Source organism: Maniola hyperantus, chromosome 9 (assembly GCF_902806685.2).
Source record: "Maniola hyperantus chromosome 9, iAphHyp1.2, whole genome shotgun sequence".
Taxonomy (NCBI): Eukaryota; Metazoa; Arthropoda; class Insecta; order Lepidoptera; family Nymphalidae; genus Maniola; species Maniola hyperantus.
The window spans coordinates 12,286,818-12,313,022 of NC_048544.1; the positions used below are offsets into that span (position 1 = coordinate 12,286,818).

Here is a 26,205-nt window from a genome sequence, read left to right on the forward strand (position 1 = left end):
AGATTCGGCCCAACCTTTTTAATTATAATATCACTCGCATTAAAAACTTTTTGCTCCGACACAAAAAAAAAGAAACGCTACTTTTTGGGGTTTCAATGGTTTGAAGTGGGCTTAACCGTTTGTGCTATTGACATGGGTGATTATTCACCGCTTTTGTTAACAATGTATCATATCAAAATAAACAATGTTTGGTATATTTTGTTACATGTGAGCGAAACTATAACATCACATTTACAAAAGCAAACGTCAACTTGAAATCAGTGGCTTTCGGTTCGATAATGTTTAAAATAATGTATTAAATCATTTAAATGCATTAATTTGTACCTATCGATTGTAATAGCAGCTACCTTGAGACAAATGTGACATATACCTACCTACTTTTAATTATATAAAAAGTTGCTAATGTGTATTCTATTGAACACAATCTGTAAACTCAAATGACAGGTATAAAATGTAAGCTACCCCTTTCATAATGCTGCGTTAAAAGATAGCGCTAGATTTTAGCGCTGTAATTTTAATTTAGTTCAGAGATTGTGTACAACAGATTGCAGAATTGGGTATTTGATTCCAATTATACTTAACTAAAATGCCTGTAACTTTGTAAATCTTTGTTGGATTTCAATATTTTTTCAGCGTACGTAATTATTTTTATTCTAATTTATAATAAAGTAATAATATTTATCAAATTCAAAAGTAGGAAAATACCCAATTTGCCATATTGCTAAATTAAACAAATTTTGATATAATTGATACGTTAGGTATTGGTTACATCCACTGATTCCAAGCAGTCCAAAGAAGCAGGTACTCACGAATCCGTGTTTGTCGCTGATGTTGTTCGTCAACTTCAGCTTATGGAAGGAGACCACCTTCTGCATCCACTGTTCGCCCGTCGACGGCGAGTCTGGGTGGATGTACATCCTCTTTGGCATCTCAGGGTCCGCCTTGCCGGCTACCATCCACCGACTCCGGGAACAAAGGAACAAGATTAATAAATCCTACAAGAGAACCATTTAGGCGCCATCTCCACGAACGAGAGAATCGCGGCGATAGTCTCGTTCTATGGAGAGTGGCACTCGAGTTTTGTCACACGACGAGACTATGCCGATTCGCTCGCCCGTGGAGATGGTGCCTTATATGACTATATTCGAAAATATCGATAAATCGAGATGCACCACCGATACCCATACTATATGTATACGTCGCGCGTCGATTCGTGGTGTACGAGAAGAGACAAAGAGTTGCTGTAGGGGGTTCGGTCCTAGGCATGTACCTACATACCTCTAACTTATCGGAGTTATGTGTGTTTTAGGCAATTAAAAATCACTTGCTTTAACGGTGAAGGAAAACATCGTGAGGAAACCTGCATGCCTTAGAGTTAGAGTTCTCCATAATCTCAAATCTAATTCTCAAAGATGTGTGAAACCAATCCACTAGACACAAGTTTGGCTAGCGCGGCGGCCTAAATCCTTCTCATTCTGAAACAATAGTGGGCCGGCGTGGCGATGGGTTGAGCATGATGATGAGGACTCTGGACTGTATGTTGAACAAGTAACAATAGTCAATTCAGACTTCAGAGGTCCAGCTAGTCAATTACGAAAAACTGCATCAATTTGCTGTAATTGGCGGAATTTATGGTATTCTTTCTGCAATAATGTATTTCAGCCATTAAGTGAGAGAGTGAGAGGGTGTCGCCCAATCAGAGATGGTTGCGATCGTCACACTATAACTGTCAAACTATGGCGGTAAACTGTGTGCGCTGGGTAGATCTGTTAATTAGTATGAAGAGGCAAACTTCTTTAGAAGATGGATTTTACATCTTGTTACAATTTTTGCAAATTAAATCAGCTCAGTTTATTGGACAACTTGCACTAAGAGCTCAGAATAGCATGCCAATTTCTCCTCTCTAAATTGCCCGTTTAAAATTCAAAAAGTTAGTTTTACTGTCTGCACATGATAATTTAAAATGGCACATAATTATACCTAATCAAGTTCAATAAATCACACCGATAGCCAAAAACTAATTAAGCATCTACTAATGAAAGTGAAAATAATTTTTAATTAAAAAGAGCACACGGGTTCAAGACAGGTGGCTGCATAAATTATTAAAGTTATGATGTTATAAACAAAGCAACCTTTATACACAAGTTAAAAGCGTGGCAACCAGTAAGGCTTGGAAATAAGTAATCTCAAGTAATCAAGACCTAGATTTAAGTTTATTAATAGTTTATTTAATAAAAATTTTATAACTTCAAAAAAAAAAAAAAGACCTAAAATGTTTTGCTGCATGCACTAAAATTAAACCTTGATGGTGATAGGATTCGAGGAGTAACAATAAGTGCATATAAATACCACGATTCATGCATTCGATATCTGATGATGAAAATAGTAGTAATCTACAATACGTTACAAGCAATGTGAATAAAAGAGGTCTGCGTACAGCGGAATATTGAAGGTATGAAGATAAATCCGCGCCAACGAATCGACGATTACAATTCGAAAACCGAGTAACGATACGTGATGAGATTTGAAATTAGAACAGTGTTCAAAGACGGCATTGTACCGCAAAATATCCGGTTTGTTAACAGAAAAACGAAGACATCAAGAAAAACCGACAGGTGCCGTACGAATTGGCTAGAAAAAGTTTATTACGCCGCGCAGATCCCTATCGTTCACATCTATTACGCATGCTTCTTGCCTCATCGTTCTTTTGCGAATTACATTAAAATAAGATAAATCCGTTCGATCAGTGTTACCGGCCACAAGCGCTACGATATCCTTATTTTAATTTAATTCCTTCATATCCTCTTTATTTATACCTGTTGTGGAATTTGTATCTGCAATCGTCGGCAGCTACGATGTCCATTAGCAAAATGTATTTTGCTTTTTTATCAAGACCAGAAACGCGAACTTTGTAGGCAGGAAACATACGTCTGCAAGCAATACGAGAGAAAAACATGGAGTTGTCCTTTGCGACAACGATTTGACATCGCGTCGATTGTGAGACATGCCGCTAGACTAGTTTCACTTTTTGTGCCCGTTTGATCTCCACACACTGCTGTTTCAGCTTGTGATCTCGTACCGCACTCATTAGAGATATTTACATAAATTTGGTGCTCGGTAGTTTATTAAACTTTCAAATAACTCCTTATTACGAGGTAAAATGGAGTCTGTTTTGAATTTATCGTTTTTATTGTACTAGATTTCCATTTGTGGTCCAATTAACGCGGCGGCGGCTTTAGTGAGGTGTTGCTGAGCGTTTGCGACGAGTAAAAATTGTATGCGCCAAAACGAACCAAAAACGGCAAGGTGGCAACCATTGTGCGGTTTTGTGTTGTCGCGAAACGTGACCACCGCACGTGACCGAATGTGCACTTACGACAAAATATCTATAGTACTCTACTGTTAGACCAGATAAACTTAACAGATTCAGCTAATACCCTGAGAAATTTTCAATCAAGCAACTATCTCGCGAACAATTTACATGTCAGTGATTTGTAATAATTAATTATCATATTAACGGCGTTAGACGGCCGGTCCCTTTGTCGGCGACGGTATCGGTTTACGGCTGAGTCACAGACGAATTTTCGATCGGAATGCTCGAGTCGTATTAATTAACGGATATTAAATGGAAGTTTATCGGTCGCATCTCGATGTTGCCAAACCTGCGCGTCGGCGGTTTTGATTCTTGGGTTCGACATTAAACAGAGAGGCGGCTTATCGCGTCATGTCATCGGGAATTAAACAATGTACACGATCAAATACGATGATTATCGGTTTCGGATGCGACTCTGAAAGTTAGATGCTGTTGTCCGGAAGAATTGTATTTGCGGGCACACCTTTTGTTTTATCTGAACTCCTTTGAGTCCTTGAGTTAGTCTTGTAAAATGTCTCGCTCCATATTGCTCACCTCCGATGTTGCTCGGTCCGCTTTTTACGCTGCGGCGTTTGAAACAAAGATATTTTAATGATATTACCCATTGGATGCGCGTTGAATCCTTAATCGTCGGGCGATTCCAGGCGAAGCTTTCCGTTATGTCGTTGCCCTTAAATTGAGCGTAGTTACGGATTGTTTACAGACAATTAAGAGCGTATCGGAATTAAATTGGTGGGAACTAGTGCAATGTGTGGGCGGAATCACAAGCTTAATGAAGAAGCGTGTAACGGTTCTCGATTCGATGGCAGCATCTCCAATCGACGATCAGTCGGTGTTATATGCCAGACACCAATACGAATTTCTGCGGGGATTCCTATTAGCTTCTGGCATGTTAATGGACTAGCAGTTTAATGTTATGGACACCAAGCTCTCAGTCGGTACAAAGAAGGCGATAGGGTAAGTGATGCGTATGATGGTTCCCTGCAGTATAGTCTACCTGTTGTGGAACTTATATCGGTAGTCGTCAGCTGCGACGATGTCCAGCAGGAGGATGTATTTCGCTTTCGCGTCCAATCCGGAGACGCGGAACTTCATTTGTGGGAACATTTGTCTGCAAAGCGGAATTGTCCTTTTATCTTAACTGCTCTATAGATTCAAGTCCTCCTACGTTTGGTGGTAAGGGATTTGTTATTATGTTTACAAGAATAAAATAACCTAACGCTATTGACTTTGCCTCGTTATAAATAATTTTAGACTCTCTGCAGGTACCTGCACTGAAAACAATTTTTCTTTCGATAGAAAACGATAAAAAAATTAAGAAAACTAGCTAATTTAAATTTACACCATTACCGTCTCTTTCATCTCTATTTGCGTCTTTGTTCATAATACGATCCATGTTATAATAATTAGATATTACACAATATTTCAACGAAGTACCTAGTGGTGGTAAGTGAAGTCTTAAAGCTCAATGTATTATATTTTGTGGTTTTAATAAACCGCGAAATTTTAGAAGTGCGCGTTGCAAGGTGTTGTCTTCTCAATATTACACCTGGAGGAATTATAATTCTTTGCATGAATATAATATGGTTTACCACGACAAGCAAACAGCACTAAGATGGTATGATTCTGATGATGTCAGTTTTAACAAAATTGAGAACTAAATCTTGAACTTACAAGGTTATAAGAAAATATAATTAATTTAGAGCCTCAATAGCTCAACGGGTAGAGGAGTGGACTGAAAACCGAAAGGTCGACGGTTCAAACCCCGCCCGTTGCACTATTGTCGTACCTACTCCTAGCACAAGCTTGACGCTTAGTTGGAGAGCAAAGGGGAATATTAGTCATTTAACATGGCTAATATTCTTTAAAAAAAACTGTAAACAGCACATTCTGGTACAGTGCGACAAGGCTATCTTGGCGCGTGGCTAAAATCGGAACTAACGTTGCCGTCAAGTGTCCCCTTTGTTTTTGTTTGAATATTCTAAGCCTTTGTAGGCCTTTGTTATCCAACAGCGCCCGCCTGTCAATGTCATTCAAGTGCCAAGAGAGCCTTGTCGCACTGTATTTGGTGTGAAACAACATGATTAGTGGTCGATGTAAGCTCCTAATCCGTCTCTTTTATAACCTCCGGTTTTTCACCTGTCGTTTTCGTTAATTATAATAGAAATCGGGGAGATTTTGATATTGTCGACCAAATTCTGATACCTGACGAATGAATACCTGATGAATGAATAGGCATCTTCTAGGCAGTGCGCTTCACTTTAGGCTGCATTATCACCTACTATGTATTTGGTGTGATTGCAGTCAAGTGCAAGCCTATATATCTGGTTAAAAACCCTACATTTAAGCAGTCTAAGCTCCAAATTTTTCCCCCCCTTAAGAGTCCACTTAATGATCCAGATTTTGTTTATCAAAATAATTGTTTTAGTCCTCGATTATTGCTGATTTTGTAATATTATTAAAGTTATGTTCACGAGTCAGTGTGAACGTAGTTTACTGCTCATTAGGTTCGGATTTATCGTCCGTACGTGACGACCACGACTGATCCAAGTCAGGCTGATTGATGTCGTGCCGTGTTGTGGTTCGTTCGGAATAACAAGTGCTAGCACATTTAACTGGGATTTAAGCAGCCTCATCCGCGTCGTGACTTATGTTTGAGGCATGTTTGGGCCGTGACATATGTTTGGCCTTCTATATTTTGTGTATTTTAGGTTAATTTTGTAAAAATTCATTTTCTCAGCAATTTTAAAAAGAAAAGGATGCAAATACTCTAAATTGACATAATATATCACAACACGACCAATTTTTTTTTGTGTTGTTACTACAAATTCGCGGTTTTAGGGTTTTTTCCTTAATGTCTGCTATAAAATCTACTTACATGCCAAAGATTCTAGGTCAACGGGAACTACCCTATAAGTTTCTTCACACACACGACAGACAGACAGACAACGGTCAACGAAGTGAGTTTCTTTTGAGGTACGGAACCATAAAATTTTCGGGATCAAAATTGCAAGGAATTTTATTTAATTTGATAAAATTATATGACTGTGATGCTTTTTCCATTTGATTATGTTCTAAGCCGGCTTTGATGAAAGATTGTCGATGGAAGCAATTATATATCTACCTAACTACTTATTGAGGATTGTGGTATAGGACGTTGACAACATCATTACGTAACACGAAGCTAAAAACACCCTGAAACCCCGACTCCCGTCGCTGTAATCTAATACATTAGTACAACCACTTTAAAATGAACTACACTACGTCAAATCTCGGATATCAAAAACTCGGACTTGTATGCAACCGAAGGGTCTTCACACTGGTCAGTAAGTGTCAAATTTTGCAAGGTATCTGATTGTGTGGAACTGCAATGTCGACTGGAGATCATTTAATAGTGGTTAGGGTACGTTGCACTGCTATGTTGGTTTAAGGGTGCGCGGTTTGATCAGGCGGTTACTTTTTGGCTTACTGTGCAGTGTGGAATATTACCTCTAACTAATCAGTTCAACAGTGTGCGGTATAGCCACATTTGAGTCACACAAAAACGCAAAAAATTACAATTTCGAAATTTTTTGAGTAGCCCTTTATAACAAACTAGCTTATGACCGCGACTTCGTCCACGTAGACTACAAAAATTTCAAACCCCTATTTTAATTTTTACCCCCTTAGGGGTTTAATTTTCAAAAATCCTTTCTTAGCGGATGTCTACGTCATAATATATAGCTATCTGCATGGCAAATTTCAGCCTGATCCGTCCAGTAGTTTGATCTGTGCCTTGATAGATCAGTCAGTCAGTCTCAATCAGTCACCTTTTCGTTTTGTGCATGCCCAATTGTCCGTTGTTTTGATTGAACAACCAACTATTGTCTATAGCACAGATATTACTTACGAAAATTATTGCTTTCAAATCTAAAAATTATCGCTGCACGTTTCTTAAATGAAACAAATGTTTCTTTCTTTATCTTTACACGTTTTAAATGAAAGCCTTTTCTTAGAGAAGAAGCATTTATAAATTATTATATTCGTGTGCTAAATTGTAACATAGGAACCATTGTATTTAATAAGCTCTATCTATTTACATTAAGGTAGACCCACACCAGCCCGGCTCGGGCGTGCCGCCGGCACACAACAAAGCCGCGGATGTTACTCTCCGGCATTGCCGCGGGCCGAGCGCCACTAACTTCAACGATAATCACAGCGATACTGCGGCTTCTGCGGCCTACAGCGGCAATGATATAAAAAATTGGCTCCATACCGCCGGTAAAGCCGCGCGCCGGCCCAACCCGGCGGCATGTGTGGATCCACCTTTAGGTACAGATAATTTGCGGTAAACTTGTATTTTTTGATAAATCTGGTGAATAAATGTCGTCTTTATACTCAACTTTTAATCCATACTAATATTATAAATGCGAAAGTCTGTCTGTCCAATCGTCTGCTAGCTTCTTCCGTTTAACCAATTTTGACGAAATTTCGTACGGAATTCCTTCTCCGGAATGTAAGCTATAAAGAAGGACTAGGCTAGTACCTATCTGTACTCTCATAGGTATACCAGTACCCTTATATAATAAATGCGAAAGTGTGTTTGTTTGTTAGTTTGTTGGTTTATTGGTTTTTTTGTTCGTTGGTTTGTCCTTCAATCACGTCGCAACCGAGCGACGAATCGACGTGATTTTTTGCATGGGTAGGTACTAGGTACCTATAGTTAAAGACCCTGTAGAGTGATATAGTCTACTTTTTAAAATAATTAATATTATGTGTATTTACTTTATTTTATTAGTACACCCCTTCCGCTTTCTTTAACTTTTATAATATCTTCTACCCTAAGGTTGCCTGGAAGAGATCGCTATTTTAGCAATAAGGCCGCCTATTGTACATGCTATCTTTGTTGTATTTCTATTGATTTGTTTTTGGTGTACCTACAGTAAAGTAAATTTTACTTTTTTACCTTTACTATGACGGTTAAGTGTAAACTTGTAACAGTTTACACTTAACCGTCCATCCTCTACAAAAAGTCCATCTCAAATATTCACAGCCGTTTCAACATCTATATTCAATGCATACTTATTAATAGATACAAAACACCACGACATAACAATTTTACACATACATATTCAGTTATCAACAAAAAAAACCGGCCAAGTGCCAGTCAGACTCACGCACCGACAGTTCCGTACTTACAGTCGCATTTTTTGGACATTTTGCACGATAAATCAAAAACTATTAAGTAGGTATGAGTACATAAAAATAAATTAAATTATGATTTAGAATGTACAGGTAAAGCCCTTTCAAATAATAGCCCACTTGGTATATTAATCTTACTTTGAAAATACTAATTATTTGTTCATGAACACATTTTAATATCTTTGTGTTAACCACAAAACCGGTTTCCAGATTTTTCCCCTTACGTGTGCTACAGGACTACCTACCTACCAAATTTCATGATTCTAGGTCATCGGGAAGTACCCTATATGTTTCTTGACAGACAGACAAACAGACAGACAGAAAGACAGAGAGACAGACAGACAACAAAGTGATAAGGTTTCCGTTTTTCTTTTCGAAGTACGGAACTCTAAAAACCGGAATAATATCTACATTTGTTGACCTAGGTCCTAAATACTCGACATTTATATGCACCTACATTGGAATTTGGACTTTATCTGCTGGTGGTAGAGTCGATTTTCGATGTGTGGTGTTAAATGGCTGAGTTAGCGTCATACAATGGGTTGCCTAGGTATGGCGTAGGACACTTATAAGGTGGCGCGAGCGGTCTTCAGCAGTGCTTCAAAGATTGGCGGATTTAGAATAGACTATTTCTATACCTATTATAATAAAAAAACGGGCCAAGTGCGAGTCAGACTCGCGCACTGAGGGTTCCGTATTACAATCGTATTTTATCGACATTTTGTGCGATAAAACAAAAATTATCATGCCTAAAAATAAATAAAAATCTGTTTTAGAATGTAGGTTATATATACCCCACTTGATATAGCTAACTTACTTAGAAAATTGAAAATACTAATTATTAGTTCATGACTACAATTTAATTTTTTTTGTGTGATGTGACAAATTCACGGTTTTCAGATTTTCCTCGAATGTCAGCTATAAGATCTACCTACCTGCCAAATTTCTTGATTCTAGGTCAATGGGAAGTACCCTGTAGGTTTCTTGACAGACCGACAGACAGACAGACAACAAAGTGATCCTATAAGGGTACCGTTTTTCCTTTTGAGGTACGGAACCCTAAAAAGGAGTTGATGCTCGCTGTCTGTACCTAATATTCATTGAATAAATTAAAGTTTATGACTTAAACATGACTTTCTGGCATTTGAAGAAACTTCGTCTCGCCGCGAGATTTTCTCCCGTGTCCCTAGGCCTATCTACTAGAATCGATTTTGCTAATCACGGTTCAGTGTGAGTAGGACTCGCAGAAGAAGGGTTCCGTACCGTACTTCCCTTATCTGTGGTTCCATAATATTATTATCGTAGGCATTAGACAAGAAATAACAATAGGTATGTGAGATTTTTTGTGATGTCACCACAAATTCTAGGGTTTCCGATTTTTCCCTTTACTTGTGCTATAATAACATTGTTCCTAATAGATACATTTCTAAATACATATACATACCTCCTTAATTTAAATTATGTATCCTAATAAATTAAAAAAAAATTGTTTAGGAATTATTTAATAGAGCTCTATTTTATTCAGGTAGAGAAACGGGTACCTACTTTAAATCTAACATTCCTAGTTACACAGCATCTAATTAAGTTATTGGAAGAAATTAATATGTTTACCATAATAATTATAGTGGTAATTATTGTAAGTTTAAAAACATACTTACCTACATATTAATTATTATATTATGCAGATGTTTTAGCTGAAGTAAAGCGTCAATTCTATTAATTTATAACGTATTGTATTCAGTTTTTAACTTTTTATAACTTACTATACTGCATTTGAATTGAATTGAATGACTTGTTAAGTTAACGTTACCTACATACACCTTAACAGTTTTTTAGGTTTATACATAAACTAATTAAAATTAACGGACTAGCACCTGCCCACTATTCCGCTTCGCTTTAGGTATAGTACCGAGAAAACGTCGCATAGGTATGAGTGACAGAGACAACGCTCTACAAAGCCGAAATCTCATTCTAAAGGTCCAATGTACAATATTTTCTGCCTACAGTAGGTATAAAAGCTGAAGAGCGATATTGTGGCTGATTCCATTGTACTGTGTACACAATCTCTAAACTAAACTAAAATGGCACGTCTAAATCTATTGCTAACCCTTTCATAATGTTGCTCGCGGAAAACGATAGCACTAGATTTAGACCTGTTAATTTAGTTTAGCTCATAGACAGTGTACAAGAGAATCGGCCCCATTGGCTACATTTTAAACCAAAAGAAAAGTCACTCATGGAAGAATCTAAATTCACGCGGACGAAGCTGGGTGCAACAGTTAATAGGTCGGTAGGTAGGTACGTTTTAATATTTAAGTAATTTCAGTTACAATTAATAACAATTTTAATACACTCCTATAGGTACTCCTTGCATCCCACTACAAGTCGCTCGAATCCAATAAACGATTGTTTAAAAATGCCAGTAATTCGCAGGCAGGTACGCATAATACTCGTATGCATGCATGCGGTTGACATCGACGTCACCATGTAGGGCTAATTATAAATAAAAACGGTCATTAAATCCACGAGAGAGAGGGCTTGCTGCCTCAATGCGTCGCTATGAATGCTGTATTAACGCTCTCACTGATTGTCTATACCGCATCTATACAGTTCTACTCCACGTCTCTATTCTATCACTACCCATAATATGATCACTACCCATATTTCACTAACCATATTATAAATGTGTTATTGTTTGTTGATTTGTTGGTTTATTCTTCAATCACGTCACAACGGAGCAAACGGCTCGACGTGATTTTTTGCATGGGTATAGTTAAAGACCCTGGTGAGTGAGATAGGCCACTTTTTATTCCGGAAAATCAAAGAGCTACTACGGAATTTTTAATCACGCATACGAAATCGCGGGCATCAGCTAGTAGACTTCATAGCAACAACTTAATAGTTTTATAGCTACCCTATACTAGCATAGCTATAGCTACGCTTTATCTGTTGACTTGAAAAATTTGGTATTTATTTCAAGCGGAGCTTACCCCGCCTCATACCCCGATTGCCATTTCGATCTGTCGCGTACTATATTGGTAGATACTTACCAACGTACACAGACCATTTTTGGGCTCGGTGCCTAAGCTACGTAGATACATACGTAGGTACCTTCTTACTTAGACTGTGTCTTCGCTACATTAGGATTCAGCCGAATTTCAAAAAACTTTGAGACGAAAAGGCAAACTACTCCCCAAATGTAATGAAGTTCTCTACCCCAAACCCCACTAAAATCTCCGTGCGTAAAAGAATAATGAACGTGCGAAAAAAGACAGGCAAGTAAAACGCGTCGCCTAGCCTGTCCTAGTGAGCGCCAGAACATTATCCTAATTAACGCACACATCCCTTACCAAAACGCCAAAAGGCCTTAACCTCTTATACAATCAATAATCAACTTTAATTCCAAAACAATAGAGTTTAAATTTCTTTGAAGTTAAGATAGTTGAAACTCGAAAAAAAAATCTGAAACTAGTCGTACATTCCGCGGTAAAATACACTGTTTGCGTAAAGGCGTAGCATCCCCTGTGTCAATTACCGTCAGTAATTGGGGGGTCATCGCGAAATTCGCTTAAAGGAAGGGGTGAGGTGTACGTAGGGGGGGAGGTGCATCTGTTCACACGTTGACGCATTCTTGTGGCTTCGCCCGCGAATGGCTCGGTTCCACCGCACTTTACACTTTGGTATTAGCTAAACGGAGATTTAATTATAGTCATTGAATCAAAAAACCGGCTAAGTGCGAGTCAGACTCGCGTACCGAGGGTTAACGGTAAAAGCACGGTTCATTTTTAAAATAAGGCCTAAAATCGTACTTTTGGCATGAAATTTGACACGAAAAGTTAACGGCGCGTGAGGAGTTAAATTTTACGCGTTATACCCACCTAGTCTGCGACCACTGAGTCTAGATTGTAGAAACTTGAGATTTTTATGTAGAGCACACATAATTTTATCTCTTACTAGGTAGGGACTTACACTACAGGCAGATTAATCTAAAAATTAGCAATAATAATGCATTAAACGGTGCCACTGGGCGTTAGCGACTCAACTCGGCTTTCACGAGAATCAGCCGACATCGCTATAGTTTCCCATAGCGGCCTCTACGCCTGCACTCCACGCAATATCTATCAGACTATCGATTCGTATGACGTGGGATTTCACTCGCACCTTACACGCACTGCAACAAATGCACATATTATAGTCCGTAAAAAATGATTCCTCACGCACCATTTTAATTCTGTGGGTCAACTGTCATGTCAAAAGTACGGTTCATTTTTAAAATAAGGCCTAAAATCGTACTTTTGACATGAAATTTGAGACGAAAAGTTAACGGCGCCTGAGGAGTTAAATTTTACGCGTTAAACCCACCTAGTCTGCGATTAAAAGACCACTGAGTCTAGATTGTAAAAACTTAAGATTTTTATGTAGAGCACACAAAATTTAATTTCTTACTAGGTAGGTACTTACACTACAGGCAGTTTAATCTAAAAATTAGCAATAGTAATGCATTAAATGGTGCCACTGGGCGTCAACGACTCAACTCGGCTTTCACGAGAATCAGCCGACATTGCCATAGCGGCCTCTACGCCTGCACTCCACGCGATATCTATCAGACTATCGATTCGTATGACGTGTGATTTCACTCGCCCCTTACAACAAATGTACGTACCTACCCAGTCTGCGATTATACATACCTATTATAAATGCAAAACATGTCTGTTTGCTTGTCCGTTTTTGTCACGCGTCAGCTGATTACGTTGTGGAAATGGATACTTTTATCCCGAGAAACCAAAGGATTACGAGACTTTAAAAACCTAAAATGGTCGCGGACGAAAAGCTAGTAAAACATAAATAAAACAAGCATAATAGGTATCATGTATTTATGTAAGTAACAATTGGCAACGCTTCCAACAATTAATAACATTAAAGCTAATGGGCCGTTACCTTATAAATGTTTCATAAACGACTACACCTTTAACTATTTAACAGTTTACACATGCTCTACCGAATTAAATAGGTAAGGATAATATTGAGTGCTGGCTATATTTTTTGGGTTCCGTAGTTAAACAAGGAGCCTTTATAGATTCATATAGACCAGGGGTCGGCAACCTTTTGAGACGAAAAAGCCAAATTTTACTTATGCGAGTTCTGAGTTTCTGACACACACTTGACCACTTTTTTATGGTTAGTATAACTTTGCAGTTTGAACTCAAAAAAGTTTTGGCACCTTTGAGTAAAACGACATCTACGAGAATGTTTTAAAAAATGGTGGCCCGTTACCAGTGTATAGGAATAAGTCGTCGCTTACAATCTACTTGGGTATCTATCTACTCCTAAGATATATCTACCATTAATGTAGGTAGGTACTGTAAATAACTAATTATTATGTTCTAATCAACAGTCAAGCGTTCAGGAAGCTTCGAGCTTCGAACAGTGTGTGTTGTCAGTGATGACAAATTATGAATCCGAGACATGGTCGCTAACTATGGGCCTCATAAGAAAGCTCAGAGTCACTCAGCGGGCGATGGAGAGAGCTATGTGCGGAGTTTATCTACGTGATCAAATCAGAAATGAGGAGATCCGTAGGAGAACTAGAGTAACCGACATAGCTAAACGGGTTGCGAAGCTGAAGTGGCGATGGGCATGGCACATACTTAGATAGTAAAACCGATAGACGTTGGGGTCTCAAGGTGTTGGAATGGCGACCTCGCACCGGTAGACGCAGCTTTGGAAGATCCCCACTAGGTGGAAGGACGACATCAGACGAGTCTGCGACTGATTGGAGCCGCTGGATTCAGGCGGCGCAAGACTGTGGCGTGTGGATGTCTTTATAGGAGACCTATCAGTTGATGATAATGATGATGAATCAACAGTCTACACCCTTCAAGTTAAAAGATTTGTATAGGAATATGTACCTATATATTTTATAATTTTTTTAGTGTTTTAAACACAAAACAGTGAAAGAGTCGCTTCAGTACTGAGTTAACATACATATTATCACCAATTTCGTCACTGGCAGTAAGCGAGACCGTGTCCGAGTGGTCAAGGCATCGGGCGCGAACCCAGAAGATGCAGGTTCGATTCCTGCCCGTTGCGCAATTTTTGATATGTATTTAAAAATTATTTAATATGTACCTACATTGATGATTTCTACTAAACCGAAAGTAAATGTGTCGTTATCATGAATTTATTGGCCCTACCTTTTAACTTTATTGTATAAAGTTTAACAGATGTAAAAAATAAAAGCTTCTCTGTACTAAATTAAAATACCAGGACAAATGCGAGGAAAAACGTGTTATGTCAATATGTGGGCGGCCACGGATTTAGAGCCATTGGAACAGTCATTAGTCTGTATTTGTAGCCATGTGGGTGTAAGTTACGTGATTTCAGGTTTATTTTATTGTTTTGTTTCTGACTAATTGTTTGGTGTTACTAAACCTTTTAAGCTGGTGCTCGATTGCGGTAGAATGACAGCTACAATGTCACGATCGCAATTACCTCTGATTGGATGATGCTTGCTCACTATTGGCTATAATATATTGTTACAAGAAGAATACCATCAATTCAGCCAATCGCAACGATTGCGATTGTAATAATGATTGATGCAAGTATTACGAAATCGATCAGCTGTAGTGAAAGTTGTAGTCTTGTTAAAAAGTTCAGGTAGAGGGCAAATAAAAAAATAAATTTTTAAACTCGACTGCTAAGCCACGGTGCAAGTTGCAAGCAACCATGTAAAAATTCATCACGAAAACAAGGTGAATTTAAAAAAAAATATTAAAACTTTTATTTTCCCTTTCTACTAAGCGCCTTACGGCTTACCTTGAAAACCTCATGTTAAGTAATTAGACTGTATAAAGTTTGTAAGGTATGTACACGTAATGAGGCAGTTTAAAGTTGAGAGATACACTGAGCTGAATAATTAGATAGTGAATAGTAAATAGACCTGATAGTTTTCTCGCGTTTTTTACAACGTGACGCTTTGATGCAAAATCCGCAAAACAGATATGTAATGGTATCCTCCATGCACGTACAGGTTTCTTACACTACACAGTACCTTTTATATTTGTTTAAAAAATACCTACTTAATAAGTTTTTCGTCAACTGGCTTTTAAGCCCCAATGAGCTTAGCTTCTAAAGACATGATTTGTAGATGCAGGTGATGAAGGTATAGTCTTTTGTAGCCTAGTCTATAGAGGCGCTTGATTTCATGAGTGATATATGCAACCTGACCTATCCGGTTAGTCATATTATGAAGTTTATTATTAGTAGTCCCTTTACCGTATGCGACATAATAGTATATCCTATCCACGGGAAGAAGTAAGTATACCCATGTCTCTGTTACGTAATCAGTTCACATACAAATGATAGAGACAAAAACCTCAGTAGGTGTTAACCATTTTGAATCACGAACATGTTTTCAAAAAACATTCGAAATTCAATCCAAAAATGTTTTCAAATAACATTCGAAATTCAATTCATAGTTTTGTTAGTGATTGGTTGGTGTCTCAAAACGCCCACCGAGATTTTTTTCACTGTCATTTGTATGGAATTAGTAATAGAGAGACCCCTATACTAACTTCTTACCATGGATAGAGTATAGTAGTTTTACATAATATATCACACACCGGCTTTACTCACGTGTTTAGTCGACATCGAGGTAGTGCAGGCAGCGGCTCGCGCCGCGCGCAGTCTCGACCGCGACGCGTGCGCAAACTGAGTCCCTGTGAAAAAGGACCCCGGATGGGTTCGAAACTAGTCGAGAAAACGTCAAGTAAACACGTGAGTAAAGCCGGTGTGTGATATATATAATGAAAATCACTCACGATAGTGTAAACGCTAATAGTAGTTTTCTTTGTCACATCTAGAATGCGTACCTACATCTTGGCACACGCACGCCGCGCCCGGGTAATATAGTACCTCGATCGCCTATAAAGATAAGCGAATTCCGCTACCGAACACTCGCCAGTAATTAATAAAAGTAATTAAAAGAATTTCATAAAAACACTGTTCCAACTGCCATGTCGATAAATCGATTTAATTTTGGTCTTTCTCCTACAAGCTTATGATTTTTGCAGTCTGTGAATAAATGGTTATAATACCTATATAGTGTGTTTATTTTTTATGATTTTAATTCGATCAAAAATTCGACTGATTGGTGAGTCGATTTTAAGTTTTACTTTGTACATACAAGTTTTTTTATATAAAATATACCTAGGTATTTGTATACCTACTCGTAAACCGTATATACCTATATAGTACGTAACAGATTTATCCTACTAATGTGAAATTGTGGATGTTTGGATGTTCAAAAACGGCTGAACGGATTTAGATAGATTATACCCTGGATTAACACATAGGCTACTTTTTATCCCGGAAAATCAAAGAGTTCCGGCGGGATTTTGAAAAACGTAAATCCACGCGAATGAAGTCGCGGGCATCAGCTAGTATAACTATGTTTTAATGGCTGTAACTCAGACGAATGACTTAACGAAACTACAAGGGTCGATATTGTACTCCGGAACCCAAAAAACAATCAAATTAATCCAATTGAATTCGAAGCGAATCAGCGCGAACTCCATTAAGACGCAAAATATCATCGCCAGTTATAAAATTTTGTGTCAAAAACGAAATAACAAAAAATACATGGAGTGGATAACCCGTTTTTATTAGGGTTCCGTACCAGAAGGTTGCCAACGGGACCCTATTACTAAGCCTCCGCTGTCCGCCCGTCCATCCGTACATCTGTCTGTCAGCGGGCTGTACCTAGTACCTACCTATCATCAGTGGCTTGCACAGGGTTTGAAGTCAGGGTAGGCATTAGTTAGGTAGGAACCTTTACTGGCAGATCATAATGTAAAATTTGCATTGAGCTATTACAACTGGGGTAAGCAGTGCATTTATGCCTCTATGACCTGCACGCCACTGCCTATCATGGAATAGGTAACGAGTTGAAATTTTCACAGAATGTGTATTTTTATTAATTCAATTAATTCAAATAATTTATTTCAAATAACTTGAGTTTACAGTAGCTCCTAGGAGGTTGGAGCCTTCTTTTAGGAGTAGTAACAACCAATCCATATTAATATTAAAAATGCAAAAGTGTGTCTGTCCGTCAGTCTGTCTGTCTGTCTGTCTGTTTGTCTGTCTGTATGGCTGCTAACTTTCACGGTTCAACAGTTCAATCGATTTTCATGAAATTTGGTACTCACAGAGTTAGCTTACGTCGGTCCCAGGGAAGGACAGGCTTTTTATCCCGGAAAATTAAAGAGTTCTCACGGGGTTTTGAAAATTAAATCCACGCGGACGAAGTCGTGGCATTATCTAGTATATAATAAAAATTTCAAAATGGCCACCATGAAATTTAAAAAAAATTAAAGTGTTATTTCCTATACGATGGTACGGAACCCTTCGTGTGGCAGTACGACTCACACATGACCGATTTATTTATTTATTTTCGTGATGGGATTGATGTCGATGGAGTTTTTTATGAATTGTTAATAGCTTAGACCTTAATAAAACCCTACATGGGTTATGTTTTGGACTTCATACGTCTGTGTATTTTTTAAATTATAGATTTAGGATGAGACAATCGTGTGTAAAGCTATGGGGGTGCTATTATAGTGGGCGTCGTCGTCGTTGAAATAAGTTTAATAAGGCATAAGGAATAGGCCGTCATAGCCTAGTGGTTAGACGTCCGCCTTTTAATCGGGAGTTCGATTCCGGGCTAATCAATTTTTTTTTTAATTTAAGTATAGACAAGCGCTTGGCTGCAATCAGACAGCGCGCTTGCCTAGAAGATGCCTATTCACTCTTGACTTGAAGGTACCCATATTATAATTGGAGGGGAAAACTGATGCTGAATGAATCAGAAATGAGGAGGCAAATCGCTTCGTACGTATCCGTGGAATTTCGACTACGTATGGGTGCAGACCTTGACTATGCCTTGCGGTACGATAGTAGAAAGGTTTTTGACGACCTCCCTGGCGCAGTCGTGAGCGCTGTGGTCTTATTAGTGGGAGGTCCCGGGTTCGATTTCTGGCAGGGGTTTGGAATTTTATAATTTCTAAATTTCTGGTCTGGTCTGGCGGGAGGCTTCGGCCGTGGCTAGTTACCACCCTACCGGCAAAGCCGTGCCGCCAAGCGATTTAGCGTTCCGGTACGATGCCGTGTAGAAACCAAAGGGGTACGCGTTTAATAAAAACTGCCATATCCCTTCCAGGTTAGCCCGATATCATCTTAGACTGCATCATCACTTACCATCAGGTGAGATTGCAGTCAAGGGCTAACTTGTATCTGAATAAAAAAAAAGGTGAAGGAGGAACCAGGTTGAAAAGTTCTTAGGCACATTCTCTACTTTTGCGTAGCTATGTTATAAAAGAAAGATACGATGGCTGGACGTTGTTATGGACTAAGAGCTCGCGAGGGCCAGACCTTCGTTATTTTATAAAAGCTGAAAATTTATCTGCGCATTGTTCCCAACACAGGGAGAAACAATCAGCAACTATGAAGTTTGTATCATGGTAGCCACCATGATCTAAACTTTGGCTTTTGGCTGATAATTCAACAATTTATTAAAGTTAAAGGGCGACTGGCAGGGGTTGCCACGAAACTAAATGTTAATGTACTTATGACGTGATTTCAAATACTATTCCAAAGAAAAAAAAATTACGCTTATACTTTGACGTAAGGTTTTTTAAACCTTTGTTACCTGTTATCTGCCAAAGCCACCATGATCGAAACTTCATAGTCAGTGATCGTTCCTCCCAGTGTTGGGGACGATACGCAGAGAAACTTTCAGCTTTTATAAAAAAACGAAGGTCTGGTCCACATAAGCTCTCTCTATTAGATCAGTCTGTCAGTAAGGACAAGTCTTTTTATTATTGTGAGTATTAAATTTAGATTGTTTATTATTAGATAAGTATCTACTAGCTGAACCGCCCCGGCTTCGCTCGGGTGGAGTTTAGAAAATTGAGGTGGAGGTTGAATTAATTTTTTCTCTCCGTAAGAACCATCCTCGTACTTCAAGGAATATTATAAAAAAAATTAGGGAAATAGGTTCAGCTGTTCTCGAGATTTGTGATCACCAACACATTTAGTGATTCATTAAGAAGATTAGTTTTAAATTAGGTTTGTTAAGACCTTTGAAGTTGTTTGTTGAAAGAGGAGGTTAGGCAATTAAACGGATATTTTTATTGTAACAATAATTTTCATAAATTATGTTTTGCCGAATGTGGTAAGTAAGTAATTATAAGTATTATTATTTATTTTCCAAGAATTATTTCAATTGGTGAAATCTAAGTGCGAAATAATATGCTTGGTATGAGTACCTAAATAATAATTAAGTACCTATGCTACAAATTGAAGCTAGTTTTTCTAGATTTCCATTACGTTAACATGGACTTACAAGTAGGTACGATATAAGTCCCGCAAATTGCTAATGCGTGTGGCCGCCATTTTAGTGACATCAGCACTAGACTGAAGTTTCGAGCTGATGGTACCTATATTTTTATTTCGACTGACGTAAAAAGACGTGCTGTGATAGCCTAGTGGTTAGGACGTCCGCCTTCTAATCGAAGGTCGGGGGTTCGATCCCGGGCCCGCACCTCTAACTTTTCGGAGTTATGTGCGTTTTTGATTAATTAAATATCACTTGCTTTAGCGGTGAAGGAAAACATCGTGAGGAAACCTGCATGCCTGAGAGTTCTCCATAATGTTCTCAAAGGCGTGTGAAGTCTACTAATCCGCACATGGCCAGCGTGGTAGACTATGGCCAAAACCCTTCTCACTCTGAGAGGAGACCCGTGCTCTGTAGTGAGCCGGTGATGGGTTGATTATGATGATGAAAAAGACATCATTTCGATGTTAATAAGACATGGTTCCAGCGCAATAGCAATTTGCGGGACTCATAACAGTGTCTGCCACCACATCGGCGTGTAGTTGCAACTTGTTACCATGTTTATTGCCACATAATACCTCAATTGCAGCATTGCATGCCAATTTCGTGCCGTGATGTGTTATAGTGATGCCTTTGAACACTAAAGTGGCACTTTAAACTGATTCTACCGTTATACAGTGTAAAATTGCACCTTGGCGATCGTTTGCCTGTTTAAATGATGAACAGCAACTTAGCTACTTATGTCGTTATCTATTTACTTACTAGCTGATGTCCACGGCTTCGCCCACGTGGATTTAGGTTAATAAAATCCCGTGAGAACTCTTTGATTTCAGGGATAAAAAGTAGCCTATGTCACTCTCCAGGTCTTCAATCACGACGCAACGGAGCAACAGATCGACGTGAATTTTAGCATGGGCATATATACTTAGTTAAAGACCTGGAAAGTGAGATAGGCTACTTTTTATCCAAAGAGTTTCCACGGGATTTTATTAACCTAAATCCACGTTGACGAAGTTACGTCACTCGGGAGTCAGTTAGTATTTCATAAATCATAAAAAAAACAGCGGCTCTATTCAGAAAAAAAATTCTGTTCAAAAATAATGAAGGTCTCCTTCGTTTAATAGCCTATTACAGGGACAATCACCTACAGATTTTTTGTTTCAAAAATTAAAAACGGCTCGTGATGTTTGATTTAAGACAAAAGTCGGCGCGTTGGAAGAGATACACAAAAGAAATAAAAAAAGGTATAAATAACGTTTAAGAAAAAAACAGTGACATCTCGTTTCTCTTATCGAAGTCCGTACCGCCTGACGGTAGCCCGGCTAATCGACAGGGAAAACTATGGAGTAGATAACTTTTTATATTTTTTGTGATAAAGAATAGTTGTACTTGTATATTATAGTCATCATCATCATGGACCAATCGTCGGTCCACTACTGAGCACGGGTCTCCTCTTAGATTGAGAAAGGTTAAGAGTTTAGACCATGATACGGTGGATTTACGGGTGGATTGTCAGACTTCACATACCTGTGAGAACATTATGGTGAACTCTCAGGCAGATAAAGAAAAAAAGAAAGGAAGTAGACTGTTAAGCACTAATCTCTGTAGGAGATTTCTAACAGCGGTCCTTGGCAGTGGGGGAGCTTGTAATGGAAGAAGAATAGCTACAACGAAGACTTTTTTTTACCGTTAAAGCGCTTGATACTCAATTGCTTGAAACGCACATACATATAACTTCGGAAAGTTAGATGTGTCATTGCGTGCCCCGCCCCCCCCACTCCCTCCACTAATAGGAGCCCGAAACTAGCAGACGCCCGTGACTTCATCCGCTTGGATTTAGTTTTTAAAAATCCCCTGGAGACTCTTTGATTTTCCGGAATGGAAAGTAGCGCCTTTGACACCCTCCAGGTTTTTAATTAAGTATAACTCATGCAAAAAATCACGTCGAGCCGTTGCTCTGTAGCAACGTCATTGAAGGACAAACAAATAGAATAGAATATATCTTTATTCAAGTAGACTTATTACAAGTGCTTTTGAATCGAAATCAAAAAACCCAATAACCCAACAAACAAATTTCGCATTAATTATAAAATGGGTAGTGAAGTGATAGATTTGAAAAAAAATTTATGAGGGCGACTCTTCGCCTTTTTGTAGCCGATAAAGATAAGCAAGACACGATGTAGTTCGCCTCGCGACGCCTCGGGGTGGCCTCGTTACAGTCCCTCTATGTAAATTGTAACTCCCTGGATTTCTAGAGGTTATTGATTGACATGTGAAGTAAATAACAAATATCTATAGTACGCGACTGGTCGAGATGGCAATCGGGGAGGGAACGCTCCACACACCCGCACAGCCCCCGCTCTAACCCGGTGCGGATGACCGTGGGTGACGTGCGGGTGTGCCCCTCCCCCCGCTCTCATACCCCGAAGTTTTATGAAAATCTTGCAAATCACAGCCACAGATTAGTTTTTAGAAACGTAGGTATCCACAAAAATGGATTTACTTTAATTGCTTACTATTCAAATTAGAATGAAATTACGTTTGTATGGAGCGCAATACGAATAAATCCCTCTTGAGTTTGTTTATAATAAAGATATATTTTTCTAGACAGTAAATGGATACTTACAAGAAATCTGTCGGAATTCCTAAGGTTAACTATCTTTCAATGAAAAATTTGCCTGATTCATAGCCTGATCAAGCTTAGCTCTACAAAACTTGTCAACCACCATTGATATCTAATAGAGAGAGCCAGCGCGTGCCAGGCATTCGTTATTTCATAAAAGCTGAAAGTTTCTCTACATATTGTCCTCAACACTGGTAGTAACGTTTGTTTGAATGTCTGTTTGAATCATGGTGGCTTTCGGGAGATAACAGGTAATAAAGGTGTAAAAAATCTTACGTCAAAGTGTGACGTTGTAAATTTTGAACTACTAATTAGCGTTTCGCTTTTAATTAAAATCTATTTTGTTCAAAGTATGTTGGTGCCACCTAGCATCAAGGTGCAGAACTACGCGTGGGTCGATGTTCAGAGTTCATTCGAGCCACAATAGATGGCGTTTGCTTCGTTGTCAATTGTCGTAAAAATAAAACAAAATAATTAAATAAAACCATAATATCATTTGTTTATTGTTAAGTCATTAACAAAACGGTTCTTATAATATATCCTTAGGTTCCGCAAATATTCAAAAATGAATTGGCTTCATGATCAAACTAAATGAGAGCGGCCACACTCGGGTTGCGTCAGGCAACACCGATTGGTGAGATTTAGAATTTTTCTGGAGTCAACATGTGAAGACGAATTTTTTTCGTTCCAGGAAAATCTCACTCTTTTTCGCCCATGGCTTCGCCTGGGAAAATACAATAGTTATAAATTTAATCATCCTAACGTATTTCAATGTTTCATCAATTATGGTGAGTGAAAAATCAAGTAATGTGGATTCGACAAAATGGCGGTTTGGTTAGAGAAAATCCTAATTTCATGATTTTCCCTTTCAGTTCCAGTTATTTTACCTTCCCAAATAAATGAGGATAATGGGTTGTGGGGACTCCTGAAAACCATTGGTGGCCAGGAGTTCAATAGGTGAGTTGTGTTTGATCGGGAAAATTCCACGTGTCGAAATTTTCACACAGCACAAATTATAATCTTGTTTTTCTTTGTTGCAGGGTTTCCGTTTTCCGTTTGCGTTTCCGTTTTTAGTTTTCGGTTTTCGTATTTATTTCTTTTGCACATTCACGTTGGCAACTTAATTTCTATGGATAAGACTTGGTGAAAATCTTTGTAATGAAACATTTCGGTTGTGAAGAATCAAGTTAAATCGAGTTTTGGGATCTTGGCCGATGCCGTCCAGCTACATTGCAGTCTTCGCACCTACAAGTAAGCAAATGTTTGTATCCTGGAACAGTTTAGTGAACCTTCTTAGTGTATGTGTACAGTAAGAACCCTGTCTTTACTACTGAGCTTTTATTTTGAAACAATTTTATGAATTTTACTGTGTCATTGTCTATTCCATGCCAATGGCATCTTAAATTTAAAACATAGATCTTATGTACTATCTACCTAAGTCATTCTAATGTATCTAAATTAAGTCTTGGCATTAAGCTAGAATAACTAAGCATTATTAGCCATCATTCTGTATTAAGCGACCCCGGTAAAAGTTACATTAAAAACAATTTTGCCTAACATCTAGCAAATTTCATTTATAACACCTCATATGCATTACAAGGGAGTCGACGGCTAGCTTCTATTCTTTACTAGGTAGATAGATCAAGTAAAGTAAATTAAAATTATTTTTTTTTTCCTCTAATCTTTGTAAGGTGGTAGATTATTCCGTATCCGGGTATATTTCTATTCCGCCCAATTTACCACCCTTACAAATGGCGCCCGAACGTTTTTTTATATAGTTATTTCTGTATATTTTGAGAAATTTTGTGAATTTTATGAAATGTACTCCGCTGATTGTACAATTTTCTAAGTAGTGACACATTGCAAAGAGCACTAAGCTGTTTTTATGGTTAACTAACTAAATAATAACTAATAGTTAGAAATTTTGTTTGATAGTTTAAGTAATTTTCTGAGTATAGTCCAACATTGGTTTTTTTTTTCTTATTTAATTAACACATTATAAATGGTGCTTATGCCGTTCAATTATGTTATTTGACTTACCTTGGAGGTGTATAAGTGAATGTTTGCCTTCAGTTTAGTAATAAACATTGCTTAACTGAGTTGTTGTTGGGTATTGCTTTCAATAGTAAGTACATCTTATGTTTGAAAATTCCGGTAACTTAGTATAATTAAAGTTTTGAAACGCTATGTGCTGTTAACTAGTTACACACATACATTTATAAATACTAAGAGTTACAACTTGTGAAACTAAATATATAAACTATATTCAGAGATTACATTAAGTTCAAGTATGAAGTTATGAACAATTTTTTTTTCAGTGACTTGATACTTCATTATTTTGTTGAAATCTTGTTTAGAGCTGTGTTAAGGTTATGATAAAAGCTACTTCACACACAAAACATGTTAAGTTTAAGTGAATGCTGGTAGTTTAAAGTGACATTTAGAAACAGATTTTGTTGTATTTTAGGTTATGTGTTAAAAGTGTAAAGTAACAGCCATCAAACCATTGCACAATCTCTTTGTTTTTTTTTGAAAGATAATATGCTAGTCAGAGTTCATTGCAACTTTGTTGCCTGTTTACTTTTGTAATTGTAAAGGTTGTAACACACTGTGTACTCATAAAGGTGATACTGCACCTTACAATCATTTATTCAATTTTGGGAAGTTTTATTTTGTTATATTTTGTTTACTATAGTAATAATATGTGCTTGTATTATTAACAATATTTTGGAATAGGAACATAATTGATAAAATAGTTAGGATAGACTTAAGAATATTGTTTTTGTTGTGTATTTTGCTTGTGTATATTTAATAGTTTAAATAACTTCTTTTGTGTTTGTGTTTAACCAATTTGTATAAGGCTAAACATAGACAGTTACACAAGCTCGATATTTTGTTAAATGTGTTTTTGACTTAACACAATGGAACAGACTTTTGCCCAGTTCCATTCACTTTTGAAGGACGAATTGTGTTATGAGGTATCCATTCGTTCCGAAACTCCAGCACCTACAGTGCTAGGTTTAAAGAAACAGTTAAAACAATTAATTCAGGAAATTCCTTCTGAATCAATTTAGAGACGGATTTCACTTCTGAAAGTGAGTTAGGGGTTATTACTAAAAAACTTCAAGACTTAGAAGATTTATTAAAAAAGTGTTCTGACACTAAAGATAGACATGCCCTCTGTAGGTCTAAAGCTTTAGCTTCACATTTGTACTTTAGAATTTTGAGAATACAGTGTTCCGAACTCAGCTTAATAAGTAGGAAGAGTGAATTACATACAAAGTTGCAGAGTTTGATTTCCAGATTAGATGCTGACAATGAGTCGTCTCACGACGAATCACTGGATTCCGAGAGTACCGCCGTTGACTGCACTGGTGATAAAATGTGGCCAAGTGGAAGTTAAATTTCAACGGACAGGGTGATCCGCGCAGTTTCATCGAACGCGTTGAGGAATATAAAGATCTTATGGCGTTTCAGATGGAAAATTATTTGTTTCTGCATTTCATCTTTTTACAGGCCGAGCATTGTTATGGTACAGAGGCAACAAATGTCAAGTTTCGTCTTGGTCAGAATTGAAAACTTTATTTTAGAGGAATTTGATGCAGTAGATTATGACTACAGGTTGCTAGGTGAAAT

At 37.9% G+C, this 26,205-nt stretch overlaps 1 protein-coding gene across 7 annotated transcripts in view; it reads right to left on the reverse strand.

The window, feature by feature from the left end:
• Window positions 1-26,205, reverse strand: part of LOC117985036 (optomotor-blind protein-like) — a 189,749-nt gene that overhangs the window by 118,842 nt on the left and 44,702 nt on the right. For 4 of the 7 annotated variants that reach the window (XM_069500908.1, XM_069500906.1, XM_069500905.1 and 1 more), the window contains exons 2-4: window positions 4,371-4,484; window positions 2,817-2,930; window positions 810-963 (exon numbers count right to left, since the gene is read on the reverse strand). In XM_069500908.1, coding sequence (XP_069357009.1) covers window positions 810-963; window positions 2,817-2,930; window positions 4,371-4,484 — 382 coding nt within the window. The remainder of the gene's footprint in view (window positions 1-809; window positions 964-2,816; window positions 2,931-4,370; window positions 4,485-26,205) is intronic. The other 3 variants (XM_034971723.2, XM_034971724.2, XM_069500907.1) reach the window with 2 other exon arrangements.